We start from the raw sequence: 17,908 nt of genomic DNA on the forward strand, positions 1-17,908 counted from the left end.
CATCAAGCTGGAAATGAGAAGCCTTCACTAGCTGTGCAATGTGATTAATGTCACTGGCTGTCTTTCTTTCTTATTTCACAATGTTAGTCATTTTTACTGCTGCTTTAAAGTTGAAAACTGTATTCTTAGTTACCGAAAACCAGATGGATCAGGTCCATTTACCTTCATCCAGGTAAATGTATTAATTATTGGTGTTTGCCAAGATGTACATCCAAGAATATATAGTCTTTAAAGGATGTAAAATGAACCTACATGTTTGCTGGGATTTTGATATAAGTGTGGTCTAGAGAGAAAACTCGGTGACAGTAGTGTGATGAAATTCAAATTACTTTTTTTCTCTATACATCTTCATTTCATCTTAAAGAAATTGAAAGCTGGAATAGAACTATTGTGCATTGAGATCCACAGTCAAGAGTGCATCGACTGCATTGGTGGTGGAAAAATCTTTTTCTGTGCTAGCATGGTGAAATTAGTCTCTCCGTCACACACTCTTATCTCTCTGAATAATTTTTGATTAATACATATGGGTATCTAGAATAATTAGTCAAACTGTGATAACTGTGTTGCATTTTCTTTATGAATGTTATTAAAAAAATAACTGCTTGCATCTCTACGTTTGTGAATTAAGCGATATTGTTTGCCTAAAACCATGACCAATAAAATGATCTTCTCAAGAGATGGTCTTGCAGGACTGCACCGAACTATAGATAAGAATTTTTTTTTGTGTTTTTCATTTATTGGTGTTTGTATTTTCCCCTCTGGAATTACTAATATTTGGCTGCATTAGTTAAGAAATAAATTAAAAAGTGACACTACCTTTATTTGTAGTGTACCTTCTGATGTCATTTGTACATCAAAATATGACTGTAGTACTTGGGTGTTGTACTGTGTTAGCCATTATGAATGTAGTGAGATGTCAAGCAAAATGACATCTTTTATTGGCTAACTAAAAAGATTACAATATGCAAGCTTTCGAGGCAACTCAGGCCCCTTATTCAGGCAAGATGATTACCGAATATAATCTGATTTTGTACATTGTCTTTAAATTACACTCTGAAATGTACCTTTTTTATGGTTCCATTGAAAACTAAAGTTTAAGATTTATTTTGAATGTCAAATAATGTTTGTTAGGATTTTGTAATTTTCACCTCTTTGATGTCTTATCTTGAGCTGTTTTGCATTCCTTTCACTGAAAATTAAATAACTGCAAGTTATTGCTTTGTACTCGGTGCCAGTAGTTTGGCCTTAGAGGAAGAAGCTATCTTGGATTTGCCTCCGGTGGAGAATGCTGGATGACTTTTTAAGTAGTAAAATCATTTTAACCTTATAAAATGGTATAATTTTAAATAATTGAAGATGATGTATTTATACTGTCTCTAAGGTCTAGCTCTAGCAGCTACATAAAAAGTTGAGCTCTGTTTAAGATATTCGCCTGAACACATAATGCCAGAGATCTGATATTTCTAATACTTGTTATGACTAAAGATACAGAATTACGGTGTCTTATAACATTGCAGCTGCATTTTTGAAATACAAAAACCTATAAGCAGCCCTATTCAAGCCTATAGTATTTGGTGCTAGATGTAATCCACCTTCAGCATCCAGTGCAAAGCAAGGGCTTAGATCTCAAGACAAAGTGAGGCACACATGCCCACAGTGTTCTACACTGAGGTGGTTTAAAGTGCTACCAATTTGTAATCTGTTTAGCGGTGGAATAGGTGAAGATACCTGGAGTATGTGAAGAAAAATCTACATGATCTCTGAAACAATGTGTAAAAAATTGTTTAAAATGAATACTTAATCAAAATAATACATAATTATTCAATTTTAAATCTTAACTATTGTTATTTTTACAATTGTGTGATTTACTGTTAAGTAATACTGGAAAAAGGCAGTAGTCCACAAGAGACTTTTTTAAAGCAGCTGGCTTGTGATCTAAGAACCTGTTTTGGGATAGGAATGTGCATTTTTGAAAAGTTTTGCATTTTTAATGTCTATAGTATTTTTTTCTTTAATTACTGCAATCTCCTGTTTTGCTTGCATTTTCATTCTTGGGAAAAGTTTCAGCTTAAATTCATTAACATCTGACTGGTCGTGTTTCTCTGTAAATTTTTACAAGAAAGGTTCTTCCTTAAATTTAAGAGTTAAAAATAAAATAAGTAAATAAAATAAGTTTCAAGTAAGCATAATAAAATCCAGCTGTCAATTTGGAACAAGTATTTTTTTTTTTTTCAGATCAAGCAAGGTTAAGTCTAATGTTTATGATGCTGAGCCATACTTCATTAGTTGTCTGTGTGTCTTGGCTCTCCTCTTTTTTGTGACATTGTTTTTTGGTGAATGTCACCAGAGTGTTGTCAAGCATTCCACGGGTATCATGAAGGATTATCAATTATATAATATTTTCCAGTTGCTAATGTTCACTTTCTCAATATCATGTAATGTGTTTCTATAAGGATGCTGGTGAGTGCGGCCAAATTATATATATTTATTGGAGAAAAAAACATGTTTTACTGTGTGCATGTATAATATATATATATCTCGCTATATATATATATATATATATATATATATATTTATAATATATATATATCTCGCTCCCTCCATCATGCTAGTATGCTGATTTCTTGTCCAGTATGCACTGCCAGCTCATGTGCCCACCTCCAACTCATCACTTGAGTCGTTGTCGTCTTTGTACAGTCCAGATGCAGCTGTGACTCACGTAGACTTTTCATTGCTCTGTGCGGTTTTGGCTACCTTTCCATATATAATCCACCAAGACACCCGACCACGGTAGTAACGAGGTGGGAGGGGGGTGTGTACAAAGTGCAGGAGCATCTAAAAAGACGCATGTTTGTCGTGGATGCGAATTGCTGCATGTAGCATGTAAAACAGTTTGCTGTGGTGCACACGGTCGTGCGTCGTAACCGAAAACTCGTTTTTTAAAGACTGCTCACTTCATTGTGTTTTAACCTCAGTTGTAAAGGAATGTTTTAACACACGTTTACACGCTGTATATGGCGATTCACCTCCGCGAGAAACATGCCTCTATTAACAGTCAACGTGTGGGAGGGGGGTGTGTACAAAGGGTAGGGACGAAAACAGAGGGAGCGTAAGAGTCGCATTTAGTGGGAATTCCATGGTTTGCAGCCCGAATGGGGTTCAACGGCTTACCCACGCCTAGACACATGCTCAATCTCATGCATAATTATTTATTGAATGCTAAACACTTCTGGAAAGACACGGTTGTCTAAAACGGGTTGGTGTGAGAATACAACAGTAAGTGAATGAAAAGTTGAAACTCTGGAGAGAGCAAAATACAACACAATAGTGAACCCACGGCATAACAAACGCCGCATAATTATTTATTGATGGTTGAACACTTCTGGAAAGACACAGTTGTTTAAAAATGGAGCATTTCAGGATACAACAGAAAGTGAATGAAAAGATGGAACTTTGGAGAGAGCAACATATAATTGTCCGTGAGTGAAGAAGACGCATGTTTGTCGTGGATGCGAATTGCTGTATGTAGCGTGTAAAACAGTTTGCTATGGTGCACGAGGTCGTGCGTCGTAACCGAAAAGTCGTTTTTTTAAGACTTACTTCATTGTGTTTTAACCTCAGGTGTAAAGGATTGTTTTAAGGATTCCATGGGATACCCCTCGCAAACCGTTTCACACGCTGCATATGGCGACTCACCTCCGCGAGAAACATGCCTCTATGAACAGTCCGAATTCATGGGTGTGGCTCTGCGAGTTGTCGTCGTATCCAATGGTCTTGGAGTTGGTGGGCGTGGCTCCTCCCTGCGTGCGCCATAGGTGTCTTACTTGTCGGCAGTTAGTGAATCCACGCCCCTTCCGGCTTGTTTTCCATGGGTGTCTTGCCTTAGTGAATTATATATATAGATAGATTTTTGTCTCACACTTCATTTTAAAGGTTCCATTTGAACAATTTCTTAGACAGGCAAGTGTAATGAGGTTGAAATTGTCAAAGCCTGCTACATAAGAAGGTTAGGTCATTAACCCGCTAAAGTTTTGATCCCTTTTAAAAGGAAAAACAATGTACATGGAAAATCAGTAATAGAAATATTTTCAACAATATGAAATAGTAATTTCTGTCTTAATGCACTGCAGCACTTCCATGTGTGTCCACTATTATAACATGTAATGCCACCAGGTCACACTTATTTTTTATCTATTTGGATATTACAGTTTGACAAATAGAAAAAACTCTAAGAGAATTATCCTTTTGAAAATGGTGGGAGAGAACAGGTTAAATAGTAAACACAATTGTTTTCTTTAGAAACCATATGACTGGGATTGCCAGAGAAGAATGGAAAAAAAAAATTTAACTTTTTTAAACCATACTAGAATAATCAGACCCTGTTTTCGTTTCGACTCCAATTAGTAAAGTCACTTTTATACTTCACAAAGTACAGACTGTGTTTGAGGAAAAAAGGTGGGTTACATATTGCGATAGAGTGCTAGTGGGAAACCCTTGATACTTCTTGTTGACTAGTACTTTATTTTTTAATTTCACATGCATTATAGTATGGCTTTTGTAATATGCTCTTTGTTAAAACAACATGTTCTTTATTCAGTAAAGGCAGAGATTTGTGAAGGCGGCATGTCTGAACAAAAGATAAAAATGAACGTGGGAATCTATTTATTTCCATATTGTAAGTATTTTTTGCTGTAGTGAAGTGCACACTTTTTTTTTTCTTTGTCATTATTTACATGAGTGTTGATTGTAAGATATTTTCAATAAGATCTCCCCTTAACCAATTTTCTGCCTGAAATGTGTAGTATGGATTAAACAAAGCATGCAACAACGTAACCAGATGCTTCCACTTGCCATATCACATGGAAGGCAATAGTTTGTGTTTTTTATATTTTTATTAATATAAAATCAAATTGGACTGGACTGCCAATACTGATGCTCTGTGTGAGCCGACTATACTTTCTTAGAAGGTTGGCGTCCTTCAACGTCTGCAATAAGATGCTGCAGATGTTCTTCCAGACGGTTGTGGCGAGTGCCCTCTTCTACGCGGTGGTGTGCTGGGGAGGCAGCATAAAGAAGGACGTCTCACGCCTGGACAAACTTGTTAAGCAGGCAGGCTCTATTGTAGGAATGAAGCTGGACAGTTTAACATCTGTAGCAGAGCGACGGGCATTAAGCAAACTCCTGTCAATCATGAAGAATCCACGGCATCCACTGAACAAAATCATCTCCAAGTCGAGGAGCAGCTTCAGTGACAGATTTTTGTCATTGTCTTGCTCCACTGACTGACTGAGGAGATCGTTCCTCCCCCACACTACGTGACTCTTCAATTCCACCTGGGGGAGTAAATGCTAACATTATTCAAAGTTATTGTCTGTTTTTACATGCATTTTTATTACTGTTTAATTTAATATTGTTTTTTGTATCAGTATACTGCTGCTGGATTATGTGAATTCCCCCTTGGGATTAATAACGTATCTCTCTATCTATCCATCTATCTATCCATCTCGATCGATCGTAGCTGTCTGGAAACGTTGTGGAGTTCTGTACCTTTTCTGATGGTTGGATGACAAAATAAGACTTAACATTTCGGCATTTTGTGTGATATTCTGAGTAAATGTGGTAAATTATCTCTGTATAATAAAAATTATAAGGCAGATGCTAACATTTCAGAAATCTTTTTACTATGCTATTCATACAGTATTGTGAGTTTAGTTAATCAGTATATTTACATACAAATATAAGCATATATGCTTAGTAGTAGTCTGTGACCTGCTCAAATTGCTTAATCTGTAATGTATTATTTTGGATAGATCCTTGTTACATTCAGAATTGACTTGTGTTTTACTGCCATTTCAAACAAATTTGAATTTTTGATAGAACAGAAAAAATGACTCATTTTTCAAATTTCCTCAAAAAACTACATTCATTTATTGGAATAGAATTGTTCTCCTTTTAATCATCTTTTGCAGGTAAATGTTTGTTCCTTTTTGGGGGAAGTAGTTAATTCAGTATTAAAAATGTACAATACATATTGTATACCATTTTAAAAATAGTGATTATAACTTGTAAAATGATTGATCTTTGACTTATTTACACATACTCAGAATATACACTGTGACATTTGATTGCCTGTGCATGAACTGTACCCACAACTAATGCCTACTAGTCACAAGTGTCTGTCAGTATCATTTACAGAGTAAAAAATGAGAGCAGTTCTGAAAAACTTAATATCAAAAAATATATATTCCATGAATCATATTAACATGCTGATACTTTAAAAAGCTTTTCTGATTGTAGTGGCTACCGTTCAAACATTTAAAACCTCTCTGTAGAGACTATTGCATAAAATAACGTACGTTCTAGACACAGGCTCATTCTGAGCAGTGAGTGCCAACCAGCTGAAAGAAGCTTCCATAAATGAAAGCAATTACTTTGCCAATTGTGCCATTTCTTTATGGTATCTCTATATTATTATGCTGTTATATTGATATCTGAATTTCGAATTCATTTGAATATGTGTTACTATTTGGATGTTCAAAATTAAACTAAAATTGATAGTTTTGAGAGATCTTTGGTGAAATTTATTTTGGGGTAATTTTTTTTTTATGTACAGTTATTGGTGTGAGGTCAGAACTGTTGACTATGATGTGACAAAAACAAAGATTTAAATCCAAGAATTTTCAAGAAAAATTAATTCTTTTGGATTTTTTTGGCTTTAAGATGTAAGTAAATATTTGACTAACACCTGCATCCATCATTTTCCTTTGCAGTTTTTTACAACAATCTTTTAATTTCTCAGAGTTAGACAGAAATTGAACTGGCAACTTTTATGTTCCAATGCATTACAGATTGTTATATTCAGCCTACCTTGTTGTTTATACAGTAGATAGCATTTTTCACAGGTACACATATTTGGTTGTTGTACCTTTTAATGCAGTTAGTGGGAATCCTTGTTGAGGGTTACAAGACCCATTTCGCAAAGTTTATTATTACACTATGGGATAATAAAAAGGCATAGAGCTTTGTAAGGAGGGCATTGTCTGCTTAAAATTGAAATTGTTCAATATATTGTATGAGAGAAGATAGACAGAACTTCTATTAAATATATAAAGAGGAGTACAGGGGCAGCTGTGTAAAAAGGCAACTCGGCGAAAGACAAACATCATTTAAATATAATTTAAAAAGTTGCCACCGAACCTTAAAGAGGCTTTGGTGCCCAATAAACATGGTTTCAAACTTTTTTTTGATAAAAAAACTGCAATAATATTTGCCTTCTTTTTCTGTATATTATAATAGTACTTTTCTCTAGTTCACTTGGTTGCTCTGAAAGTCTTAAGAACAATACTGTTTGCTATGTTAAAGTAGGGGAACTCAAAACCTGTTCAGTTTGTCATCCACACAAATTTGTTTAGAGCAATGCTACAAATATATTTATGGACCCAGAATGAATCTTTACATTTGCTATGAAATGCAAATATTGGTGTGAATAATATATGTTTTAAGTAGATGGTATGATGGACAGCCGGGGTGCCCCTGCTGCATATGTTCCGGGGGAGCCACCATGGACAGCTCAATACCTCCCCGGGATGCTTGGTGGCAGCCTCCCTGGCCGATGTTGATTTCCCAGTCTCCCGCATGAGTCATCAGCCTCACCCGGAGGTGCAATTGGAACCAGGTGGTCAAGCACCTGGAACACTTCCGGGTGGGCTATAAAATGGGCCAGCCTCCACCACTAAAGGGCCAGAGTCGGGTGGAAGAGGGCAAGGTTGCTAGGGAGGAGTGGCGGTGGTGCCAAGGAGAAGAAAGTGCTTTACTGGGCAGTAATAGTGCTTGGGACTGTGTTGTGGCTGGAGGGATTACGGGGAAGACGTGACCTTCAGCTGAAGATAAATAAAAGTCTGGTTATTGTACACGTGCCTCCAGTGTCCAATCTGTGTTGGGTCAGGTGCTATATAGCGCCTTTCTACAATGGAAAAAACAATCTTTTATAGAAGCATTTAGTGTTGCTGTTGAAATGAAAAGGATAAAAAACATGGGCTATTTGGTATTCCTTGTACAAAGATCATGAGGGAGCTGAAAATCAATCAAAGTTAATTGATACATAAAGATTAGACAGTTGATTGACAGGCAGTTACAATTGTATCATTTTTTTCCCCTCCTTCCCCAGGTATTGAATGAGAGTGGTTGATTCTAACTGGGAGTGACTATGCAGACGATTAAATGTGTCGTGGTGGGTGATGGTGCTGTTGGTAAAACATGTCTCTTGATTTCTTACACAACCAACAAATTCCCTTCTGAATATGTACCCACGGTAAGTTTAATTGATGAAATATTACCATTCTATTAGAGCATAGTGTATTTATTTTCTTTGTGTATATAAACAAAATGTCAGAGTAGCTACTTAAAAATAATTTCCTTTGGTTCAGTTTTATGGTTGGTTGTCAGTGCTACTTATGTGCATTGTTTAGCATACTTGGGAAGAGACACTTAAGTGCTCTTTCAAACACAGCTTAAAATGTTTGAAATATTGAGGATATGTGACAGATTTTTGCACTAATAATTTCATATTTGGCATGTCTTTCAAATAACAGTGTAGCTGTTTTGGAAAATTCCAATTTGGTGTGTGCAGTACAACATTGTGCTGTACTACAGTTTAATATACACATTCTTTAGAATGCATTCATATATTCCATGTGGAGGTTTGGGTTGTTTTCCAAGGTGTCTCTAATCAGACAAAGCTATGTATATTAATTTCTGCACATATGAGGTTAGGCATTATTAAAGTTCTTTCAAAATGTAACTTTTATGAATGTTTAAACAGAAATATAGCAAGTATAGGAAAGTTGCAAAATACTTCATAATGATTAGGGTAATAAATAAACACCAAAATGCCCAATTTATAGATCTTCAAAGAAGGAGCTTTTAGGCGACAGCAACTGCTGGTTTAACTGCATCCAAGAGTTTAATTGGAAACTTTGTTTTTGCCAAAACTTTTGCTTAGTCAGATTGTCACTGGTTGTAGCCACCACTATTAAATGGGTTTTGTAGCACAGGAGACATCTGTATGTAAAACATACTCCATATAGGATGCATCTGTTTGTATATCAAGATGAAATAGCTTTATGTACATAACTATTTTTTTTTTTGTATTTCTTTTCTCAGTCATTTTTGCTTTTTCTTTTTATCTATTTAGGTCTTTGATAATTATGCTGTGACAGTTATGATTGGTGGTGAACCATACACCTTAGGGTTATTTGATACCGCAGGTAGGTTGTCAGATTTCACAAAGTCTGTATCCCAGACAATAATTTTGAAACTTTTTCAGTTATTTTGTAATTTGTGATTCATAGAGAGTATTTTAAGTGACAACTAAGGATGTTAGTCATCTTTATTTCCAAGGCCTCAGTTGTATGTAGTACATTTAGAAAATTAAACCTTCTTTATGTTGTGTGTTTATTTAAAAAAAAAAAAAAATTCAAGCATGGCATGTTTCATTTGATAGGATTTTATTGTTTATCATGTTCTAAAAAAAGTATTACTATTTCAGGATTAGTGCTGTTATTATGGCCTTACTGGTTTCTGTGATTATATTTGGTATAACTGAGACTGTTCTTATTTTGTTTTATTCAGCTTTTCCGGTATGTATGTATGTTCTATAAACCTGTCACTTATACTGTATAGCAAGAATTTGCCATTTTTTTTTCTTACAGGTGATTTTTTTTTTTATACTTATTAAACATCCTTTTGAATTATACATAATATTGTATATAATGATTATGATTGAAGGTGGCTTTAGTTTTAGTCACAAGAACGGCATTGCTGGTTTTGTATTATTTGTATAACAAACAATCTTTTGAACTCTGGGACATGATTAAGAAAACGGAGGAAAAATTACACCCACACTCGGTTTCTTTCTTTTGTTTTTATGATACTTTGGCTCTTTAATAATCTATTTATAAATGCTACTATTTAACTTTTAATGTAAAATGCCATAGATTCTAAGAAGAAACACTTGATTTTTTGAAGGAAGGAAAGCTGCAGGAAGTTCCTGAATCTAAGCAAATAACAGTTCCAAGTTTCAGTCAATCTTGAGTCTGTGGATAAATTTTGATTCAAGGCAGTCAGATATAGTGTTGGACTAGTATTTAAATTTTGACTATGGTATTGATACCAGCTCATAGACCTCAATACCAGTACAAAAAACTGTTCTGAAGCAAATAATGAATAACTTCTCTCATTTGTGCTTTGTGGTAATTTTGAGAGTGGAGAAGAGCAAACTAAAGTTTAAGTAATGGTGTTGTACTGACAATCTCAGACGGTTGAATTCATTTTGCATAAAGCATTTTTCGGGTTTGGACAACTAGCTAAATAAGAGATTTTTTTGTTTAAAGTGAAACCTCTTTCCTGTCTTAGCAGTAACTAACAAAGAAAATTGCATCTCCTTGAAGTAATGTTTTTACATATTAGACATTATTTACGATTTTCTATTTTTTTTGAGCAACTTGTGTCATGAATGAGTTTCAAGGTAGTGTTAGCCTGACTGTGTTATGAGAATGGAAATGTGTTGTGGCGTTTGTGATTGTGATTTTGGTGTTGGATTAACTTAATCACAGGTTATGTTAAGGCTGCCAGATTATAATCAGTATACTGTAAGCAGCCCTCTACAGAAATACATTAGACAAGCAATGTATTATAAAAGAAAATATGTAAATGGCATTACCTTTGAAAGAAAATAATGGTATTGCTACAGATCTTAGTTTAACCAGTTGTACGGGAATAATCACTTTTTCCACTGTGTTGTATGTCCATCTCCAGAAACCTATTCTTTTTTTTATGAAGGTTACAGCCTTATTTACCCTTGCAAAGGTATGATTTGGTGCTGTTACAGTTTTTATTGTGGTTCCAACTACTATGAGAGAGGACTCTTTGTATGCCAAATTTCAGTAAATTGTCCTCTTAGTTTTAAAGCTAAGTTTGATTCCGTCTGCTTGACCTTTCATTGTCATTAAATTTGCATATTTGTATTCCCATAGTTTTGTTAGTAAAATTAAAAATTGAATGCAGTTGCAGGAGCCACTTCTGGAATTAGTTAGAAGAGGTATATATTGTAAAGAAAAATATGGGAAAGGGCCATTCTAGTATTCTTTGGTAATTTTTTCATTTTATGGGTGATGCACTGTTTATTCAACAGTGTTCATTACCACTTGCATCCAGTACAGTGATTTGTGTATAGTTTTTTTTTGTTATATATATAGTTTTTGTTGTTTTATTAAAAACTGAATTAATATTTTTTCAAACCATACACGTATCTTGTTCATTATTTTTCAGTGTATAATAAGTAAGTGAAACGTAATTAATTACACATTAAAAGTGTGTAACTATATTGTGATTAATTTTCACCCTGCCAAAGCTATGTAGGGTTATCTCTTACAGTATAAATATTGAAACATGCAGTTTCATCCAAAGTATCCAAACTGAGCAAACATAATTCAGAGTAATGTAATTGTCAGTGAATCAGTTTTGGGGTCAATTCAGGAATGGTCTCGGCAATTCTAGTTCAAACCGGGAAATGGAATTGAGATTCAGCAACTACAGGAAACTGAACTGGAATTGAATTGGAGTTTCAGGAAATCGAATTCAATTCTGTGAAACTGTTTTGAATTCCATTTATTGCTGTTTCTGAGCATTTATTCATGATTACTTGTAGGGACATACATGTGAACTTTATTTATGGTGCCTTACAAACACGAAGTAATGTATGAAAAATAGTTGATAAAATATAAGTAAACAAAACAGACAACTGTACATTAACTATTGATAAATGACAAGAGATGCTGGTCATAAGTATCTGAATGTACTGTTAATACCAGTATATGATTACCAATTCAATGTGATAAATGCTACCTCACGATTTATGTTTCAAACCATAAAATAATGAGACAAGTTCATTCATGTATTTCATTCACATATATTCACTTTTTTTAGTACGGAATATTCATCATTTCCTGAAATTTGGCATCACTAAGATTGCATCTTTCAGGCCTAAATATCTTCCAGCAATACTGAAAACATGTTGTACAGGAGCAGATGAGGCAGGAATAACCAGATGCTTACACTTACATGCAATTTGAGACAAATAAGGGAACTAGGTAATCCATTCCCGGGAATTCGGGAATCCCACATGTCAATCCCAGGAATCCTGGGCTCCCGGGGATGACACAGTGCACGGGCATCTCACATGTGAACAGTTTTAGAACGACCAACACTTATTTTTAATAGAACTACTGCAATATGTTGACACCAATAAAAGACTAACCTTATCTACAAGCAGTTCATGCTGTCATATAAGTACGTGTCTAGTTCAGGGGTGCCCACACTTTTTCGGCTAGCGACCTACTTTTAAAATGACCAGGTCGAAATGATCTACCTAAATTTAAAAATGATATATATATATATATATATATCTATATTGCGTAGTTTTACCGTCAAATAATGCAAAGAGTACGTACGCAACATGTGTTTCGCCCTTTACGTTGCGCCACGGCGTGTGGTTCGTTTATTTGACAGCATGTAGATCGGGGTAATTACATTCATGGCATTCGTAGTCTGAATCACAATCTGATTGTATGGGTGCATGTGGGATAACCAGTTGGTTAGAAGTAAAGAGATCTCAGGCTGGCCACCCTGTATGTCAATCAAGTGGCAAATGCCACAGGGAGGATATATGATAGACTAACGTTTAAAAAAATTTTTTTTTGAATGCAACGCGATCTACCTGATCAGATACTGATACACTTGTTCTAAACAACGCCCATGCTTGCCGTTGCTCTGAAACACCGCCATTTCAGCTTTTACTGATGCATCCAGTTTCTTGTCATCATTCTGTGATGGCAAGTTTCTTGGCACAGATAATGTGGATGCAACAGACTGACGCATTGCAATTTCAAGTTGCTGTTCAAAGCTGTTGTCTGACAGACGTCAGTGAAGTCTGGACTGTCCCGACATTTGTGAGCTGCAGAGTGCAGACTCCTCCCAGTCCACTATACTCAGTCTTAGTCAGAGCCGGGAGACTGACAGCTACTGCTGGTTGACTGAATGAATCTGCAAAACACTACACTGTGGGCCAAAAAAACGTGCCTTTTATTTATTTTCAACTATAACTGTTATTTCTTGATCGATTTTTACACTTTTGCTTGGCTTGGCTGTTCCCGGGAATTACAACAGTTTCATTCCCGGGATGGATTCCCTAAAGGGAACTGATTCTAGTTGTCCTCCTTGTACAGGAGAGGATCAGACTTGAGTATGGCACGGTAGACTTAGGTAACTTGATATCTCCTCTGATGCTGGAAACTCTGTAGATGTGGATGGGACTTGGGTATTCCCATAAATGCAAAATGTTTTGTTCTCTTTTTTTTTTTGATGGTGAAAAGCAATGTTTTGTAGGTGCTTCTGTTGGTGAAGAGAGTTAAAGGACCTTCTTTGTTACAATGTCTTTGGTGTGATGTCTTTCTCCACCCATCCAATCCAGAATTCATATACAAATCCAATTTTTAATATCATACACAAAAAGTCAATCAAATCTTTCCAATCAAACTCGCAGAAAATCTCCAATGGGCTCTAATTGGCTTTCATTTATTACATAGATATATATATATCTCCAATGTCTGTCTGTTTGTCTGCTTTTCATGAGAGAACTACTTGAAGGATTTAGATCGGGTTTTTTCTTTTAATAATTTTCTTGATTTTGTGACTTCTCTCATCGCACTAAGTATTATAGTTTTGTTGCAGCACCAATTAATTCGCACAAATCCAAGAGACAAGCTGTGGGCTGAGAGGAGGGGGAGGCGAGACCTCAGGATTAGGGAGCTGGGCGGGGCCCTCACTCGCACACCAGCCTCCATTCAAGTCGCTCTACCTCTGGCCACATGTTGGAGCGTACCTTGCCTCCGCTTAGCTAGCGATACCTGTTTGTTCAGCAGACTTTATCATCTAGAGATTGTTAAAGAGCAACGTTTGATGTTTTTTAAGAGAGAGATCACAGCTATGAGTGTTTTAGATGGTACCTTCTCCCCTCGCAGGTGACACTCTCCCATCAGAGCTGAACACGATCAGATACAGTGGCAACGTTTGACGTTGGAGTGTACCTGTCATCCGCTTGGCCAGAGATACCTTGCCAACTTTTTACATTTTTAGCAAAGAGATCACAGCTACATTTTCGCCCCTGATAGAAAAACCAAAAATATTTTATATCAAGAAGCCCACGGATACAAAAGCTATCAATATAAATTCTTCTCATTACAAATTATTTAATTTTTTTTTTAAATTGATTTTTTTGAGTTTTTCCTGTTTCATTACTATGGGGGCAGATCCACTTGGGACAACTAGTAGGTTATGAACCTTCACCTTGCATGAAATTCTAGGAAACTTTGTTGTTTTTTTATAAAAATGTTGTTAGGGACATTAATGTGCAGAGTGATGTATGCAAATGAGACAATCTAATGTCATATATTTTATTATATATTTATAACAGAGATTTGTAAAATGAATATGCGTAATGTATAAAACGTACACTACTCTTGGGTTTCTTTTGCATTTTTGTGGTTTATGTGATTCATATTATTTTATGTACTGTGGACCATTTAGCAGATCAAGTCAAATTATCTTAGAAAGTGGTATTTTGTGGAATTTATCTGAATTCAGTTCTGTTTCCTGACATTTCATTTTAGTTCCAATTCCATTTCTTTTAAGCTGCATGCAATTCTAATTCCAATTCCAGGAAGTCAATTGGAATTTACCATGCTTCTCAATTTAATTCATGAAAACCCCCAACCCTGCAGTAAATCTTTTTTTTTTATTTTTCAGCATTAAACTTTAATTACAAAGAGTAATTTCTTGTTAAACATTTGATTTCTAACTGTTTCAAAAGAATTGCTATGTAAAAATTAATACAAAACACACAGGCTTTATAATTGGCACATTTTATTTATTATTGCAACCTATGGATTATGAAGTTAGTTTGTGTAGAGTTTTGAATGTAGTTCTGTCCATCCCATAGTCACTTGAATGTTGGTATTAAAAGTAATGTGGATATACCCATTTGGTCAAATTACTCCCTTCCAAGGTTTATCCAGTTCTAATGATCTGTTGATTGTCACATAGCACTTTTTATTGAATCTTTACTATTTTTGCAACTAGTATTTCTGCTAAATGACCTTGTAATACTTTGCTACTGCATCTTCTGATAGATGTAATGTTTTAAGGGTTAACATTAAATTAATGGAGCAAACTTCATATTATAATTCATGTCTGTCCATAAAGCTTAGGTTTCACGTGTACAGTTTCATGAGTAAAGACTTGAGTGTTCTTTGGAACTATTTTCTCCTCGCCTCCTTATTACTCACTTTTGGTTCCGAGTCATATGGGCTTAATGGGCACTTTTTTTTGCACAGAGTTCACAGTTACTATTCTTTTGTACCATATTAATAACATGGCTTTGTAAATAATGTTTCATGGTTTATAAAATAAAGGTTAATCTCTTTCACTTATCAACAGGTCAGGAAGATTATGATAGGTTACGACCTCTCAGCTACCCACAGACGGACGTTTTCCTAGTGTGCTTTTCTGTTGTTTCCCCATCTTCATTTGAAAATGTTAAGGAAAAGGTTTGGAAATTTCATATTATTTGAGAAATTCATGATCTGTGTTGCCTAATGAAATGAAGTTTCACCAACTAAATTTAAAATTCTTTTTTTTTCTCTTTAACACTTTTCTTAAATGTTAAATAACCTTATTCTGATTGATTATAAATGTTTGTTTTTCATTTTAATTTCCTCAAACAGTGGGTACCAGAAATAACTCACCACTGTCCAAAGACTCCATTCCTGCTGGTTGGGACTCAAATTGACTTGAGAGATGATCCTTCAACAATTGAGAAACTTGCCAAGAACAAACAAAAACCTATTACTCCTGAAACTGCAGAAAAGCTGGCCAGGGACCTGAAAGCGGTTAAATATGTGGAGTGCTCTGCTCTCACACAGGTAGGAGCTTTCTGTGTCCTTATAAATTATTTTATTAAGTAGCTTCTTGGTGTTATTGCTAGATTTAGCATATCTAAGGTCAATTTTATTACTGTTTAATCTTTGTTTTTCAAGCATTGATTTTATTAGATATCTGAAGACAAGGAGGTTGGTTGTTTTTAAGGTTCAGTGATAGTGGAGTGGAAAATTGAAAATAGCTGTTTGTTCATTTTTTCAAAACAAGAAAGTGGAGGCATGAAAAATTTGTTTAATTTGATGAATGGAACATACTTGTGAATGCTGTATAAATTTATTTAAATTTCAGTGTATGAAACTCAACTTTAGTTTTAGAGAAACCCAAAGCTATGTAGGATATAACTAACAGATTATGTTTTATAGGGGAATTGTTAGTGAGCACAACTTTTTTTTCTATCATTAAATTAAAAATAATCACTTAAACAATGGAAATTTCTCAATTAATGAGACGGGTAATTATCGTGTAATTAGAAATATAATTTAGTTTTACATCTAACATCAGGATTGTACGTTCTTGTTTGCATTTTGAGATGAAGTACAGATCAGCTTGCGTAACAGCATTTAAATAAGATTTGTACTAGACTAAATCTTTCAAGGATCTTTCACTGTACTTTGTCAAGAAGGTTTAATGTAATCACTTCAAGACATTTTAACCTGAAATACATTCCGCTGCAGAAAAAAATTGATCTTGTTGTACACATAATAAACAATGCAGTTCTATAAGCATTGTGTTTTCTGCTAAATGCTTAAATGGAGAAAGAGAAAGAAGAAACACACATAAATACATGTTTAACTGTGTTTATTTACTGTACATATGTACAGTACAGCATAATTTGTATCAGAATGCTGCTGGTTGTTTTGTGCATTGGATTTTACCATTGAGTCAGAACTGTAAAATATTCTGATGGAACAAAGAAATGCAACGTTTTATGGAATCAGAAAACTACAGTTATAGCTTGTTCACTTTCACACAAGTCATGTTTTTTCCTCTGACCAGCAGTGCTGCTTGTGCAGTGAGACATTAAACCTACGTAAATACACTAAAGCTCATTAGGTGCACTTTTATCTAGAAAGGTTCATGTAGAGGGAGGCACGGTGGTGCAGTGGTAGCGCTGCTGCCTTGCAGTTAGGAGATCTGGGTTCACTTCCCAGGTCCTCCCTGCGTGGAGTTTGCATGTTCTCCCCGTGTCTGCGTGGGTTCCCTCCCACAGTCCAAAGACATGCAGGTTAGCTGGATTAGCGATTCTAAATTGGCCCTAGTGTGTGCTTGGTGTGTTTGTGTGTGTCCTACGGTGGGTTGGCACCCTGCCCAGGATTGGTTCCTGCCTTATGCCCTTATGCCTTATGTTGGCTGGGATTGGCTCCAGCAGAACCCCCGTGACTCTGTGTTCGGATTCAGCGGTTTGGAAAATGGATGGATGGATGGTTCATGTAGAACAATTCCTGGTTAATTCACCCATACAAAGTTCTTATCACCACCAAATTACCATACCAGAGCCAGCCAGGACTAACACATCAAACTGATTGTTCTGAGAGATCATTTGCTTTTAGAACATGGTGACTTGTCAGAGGCCCTCTGCACCTAACTTACAGATATCTTGCCCTTTACCAGGCAGGCCCTGTGCCACTGCTGTGGTGACAGCAATCTTAAGGAATGCTGATGTGTATGTGCTGCCTTGGTTTAACTTTTGCTTGTGACCGTCATCTGATTGTAACATCCAGAGATGTATCCTTCTAACTGAGAGTGAGCATAAACTTTGTCAGGCCTTCGGCAGGAATGGGATAACACAAATGCAGGTTTATGTGCTCATTGACTCTGCACCAGAGATTTTAAAAGCATTGGCCGCAAGAGGTGA

At 35.6% G+C, this 17,908-nt stretch overlaps 1 protein-coding gene across 2 annotated transcripts in view; it reads left to right on the top strand.

Annotated features, from left to right (window-relative positions):
• The window catches only part of cdc42 (cell division cycle 42), a 57,157-nt gene that overhangs the window by 28,633 nt on the left and 10,616 nt on the right, over positions 1-17,908 (top strand). For both annotated transcript variants that reach the window (XM_039755800.1, XM_039755801.1), the window contains exons 2-5: positions 8,168-8,311; positions 9,194-9,266; positions 15,553-15,662; positions 15,840-16,037. In XM_039755800.1, coding sequence (XP_039611734.1) covers positions 8,207-8,311; positions 9,194-9,266; positions 15,553-15,662; positions 15,840-16,037 — 486 coding nt within the window. In that variant the 5' untranslated portion in view covers positions 8,168-8,206. The remainder of the gene's footprint in view (positions 1-8,167; positions 8,312-9,193; positions 9,267-15,552; positions 15,663-15,839; positions 16,038-17,908) is intronic.

The sequence above is a fragment of the Polypterus senegalus genome, chromosome 6 (assembly GCF_016835505.1).
Source record: "Polypterus senegalus isolate Bchr_013 chromosome 6, ASM1683550v1, whole genome shotgun sequence".
Classification (NCBI taxonomy): domain Eukaryota; kingdom Metazoa; phylum Chordata; class Cladistia; order Polypteriformes; family Polypteridae; genus Polypterus; species Polypterus senegalus.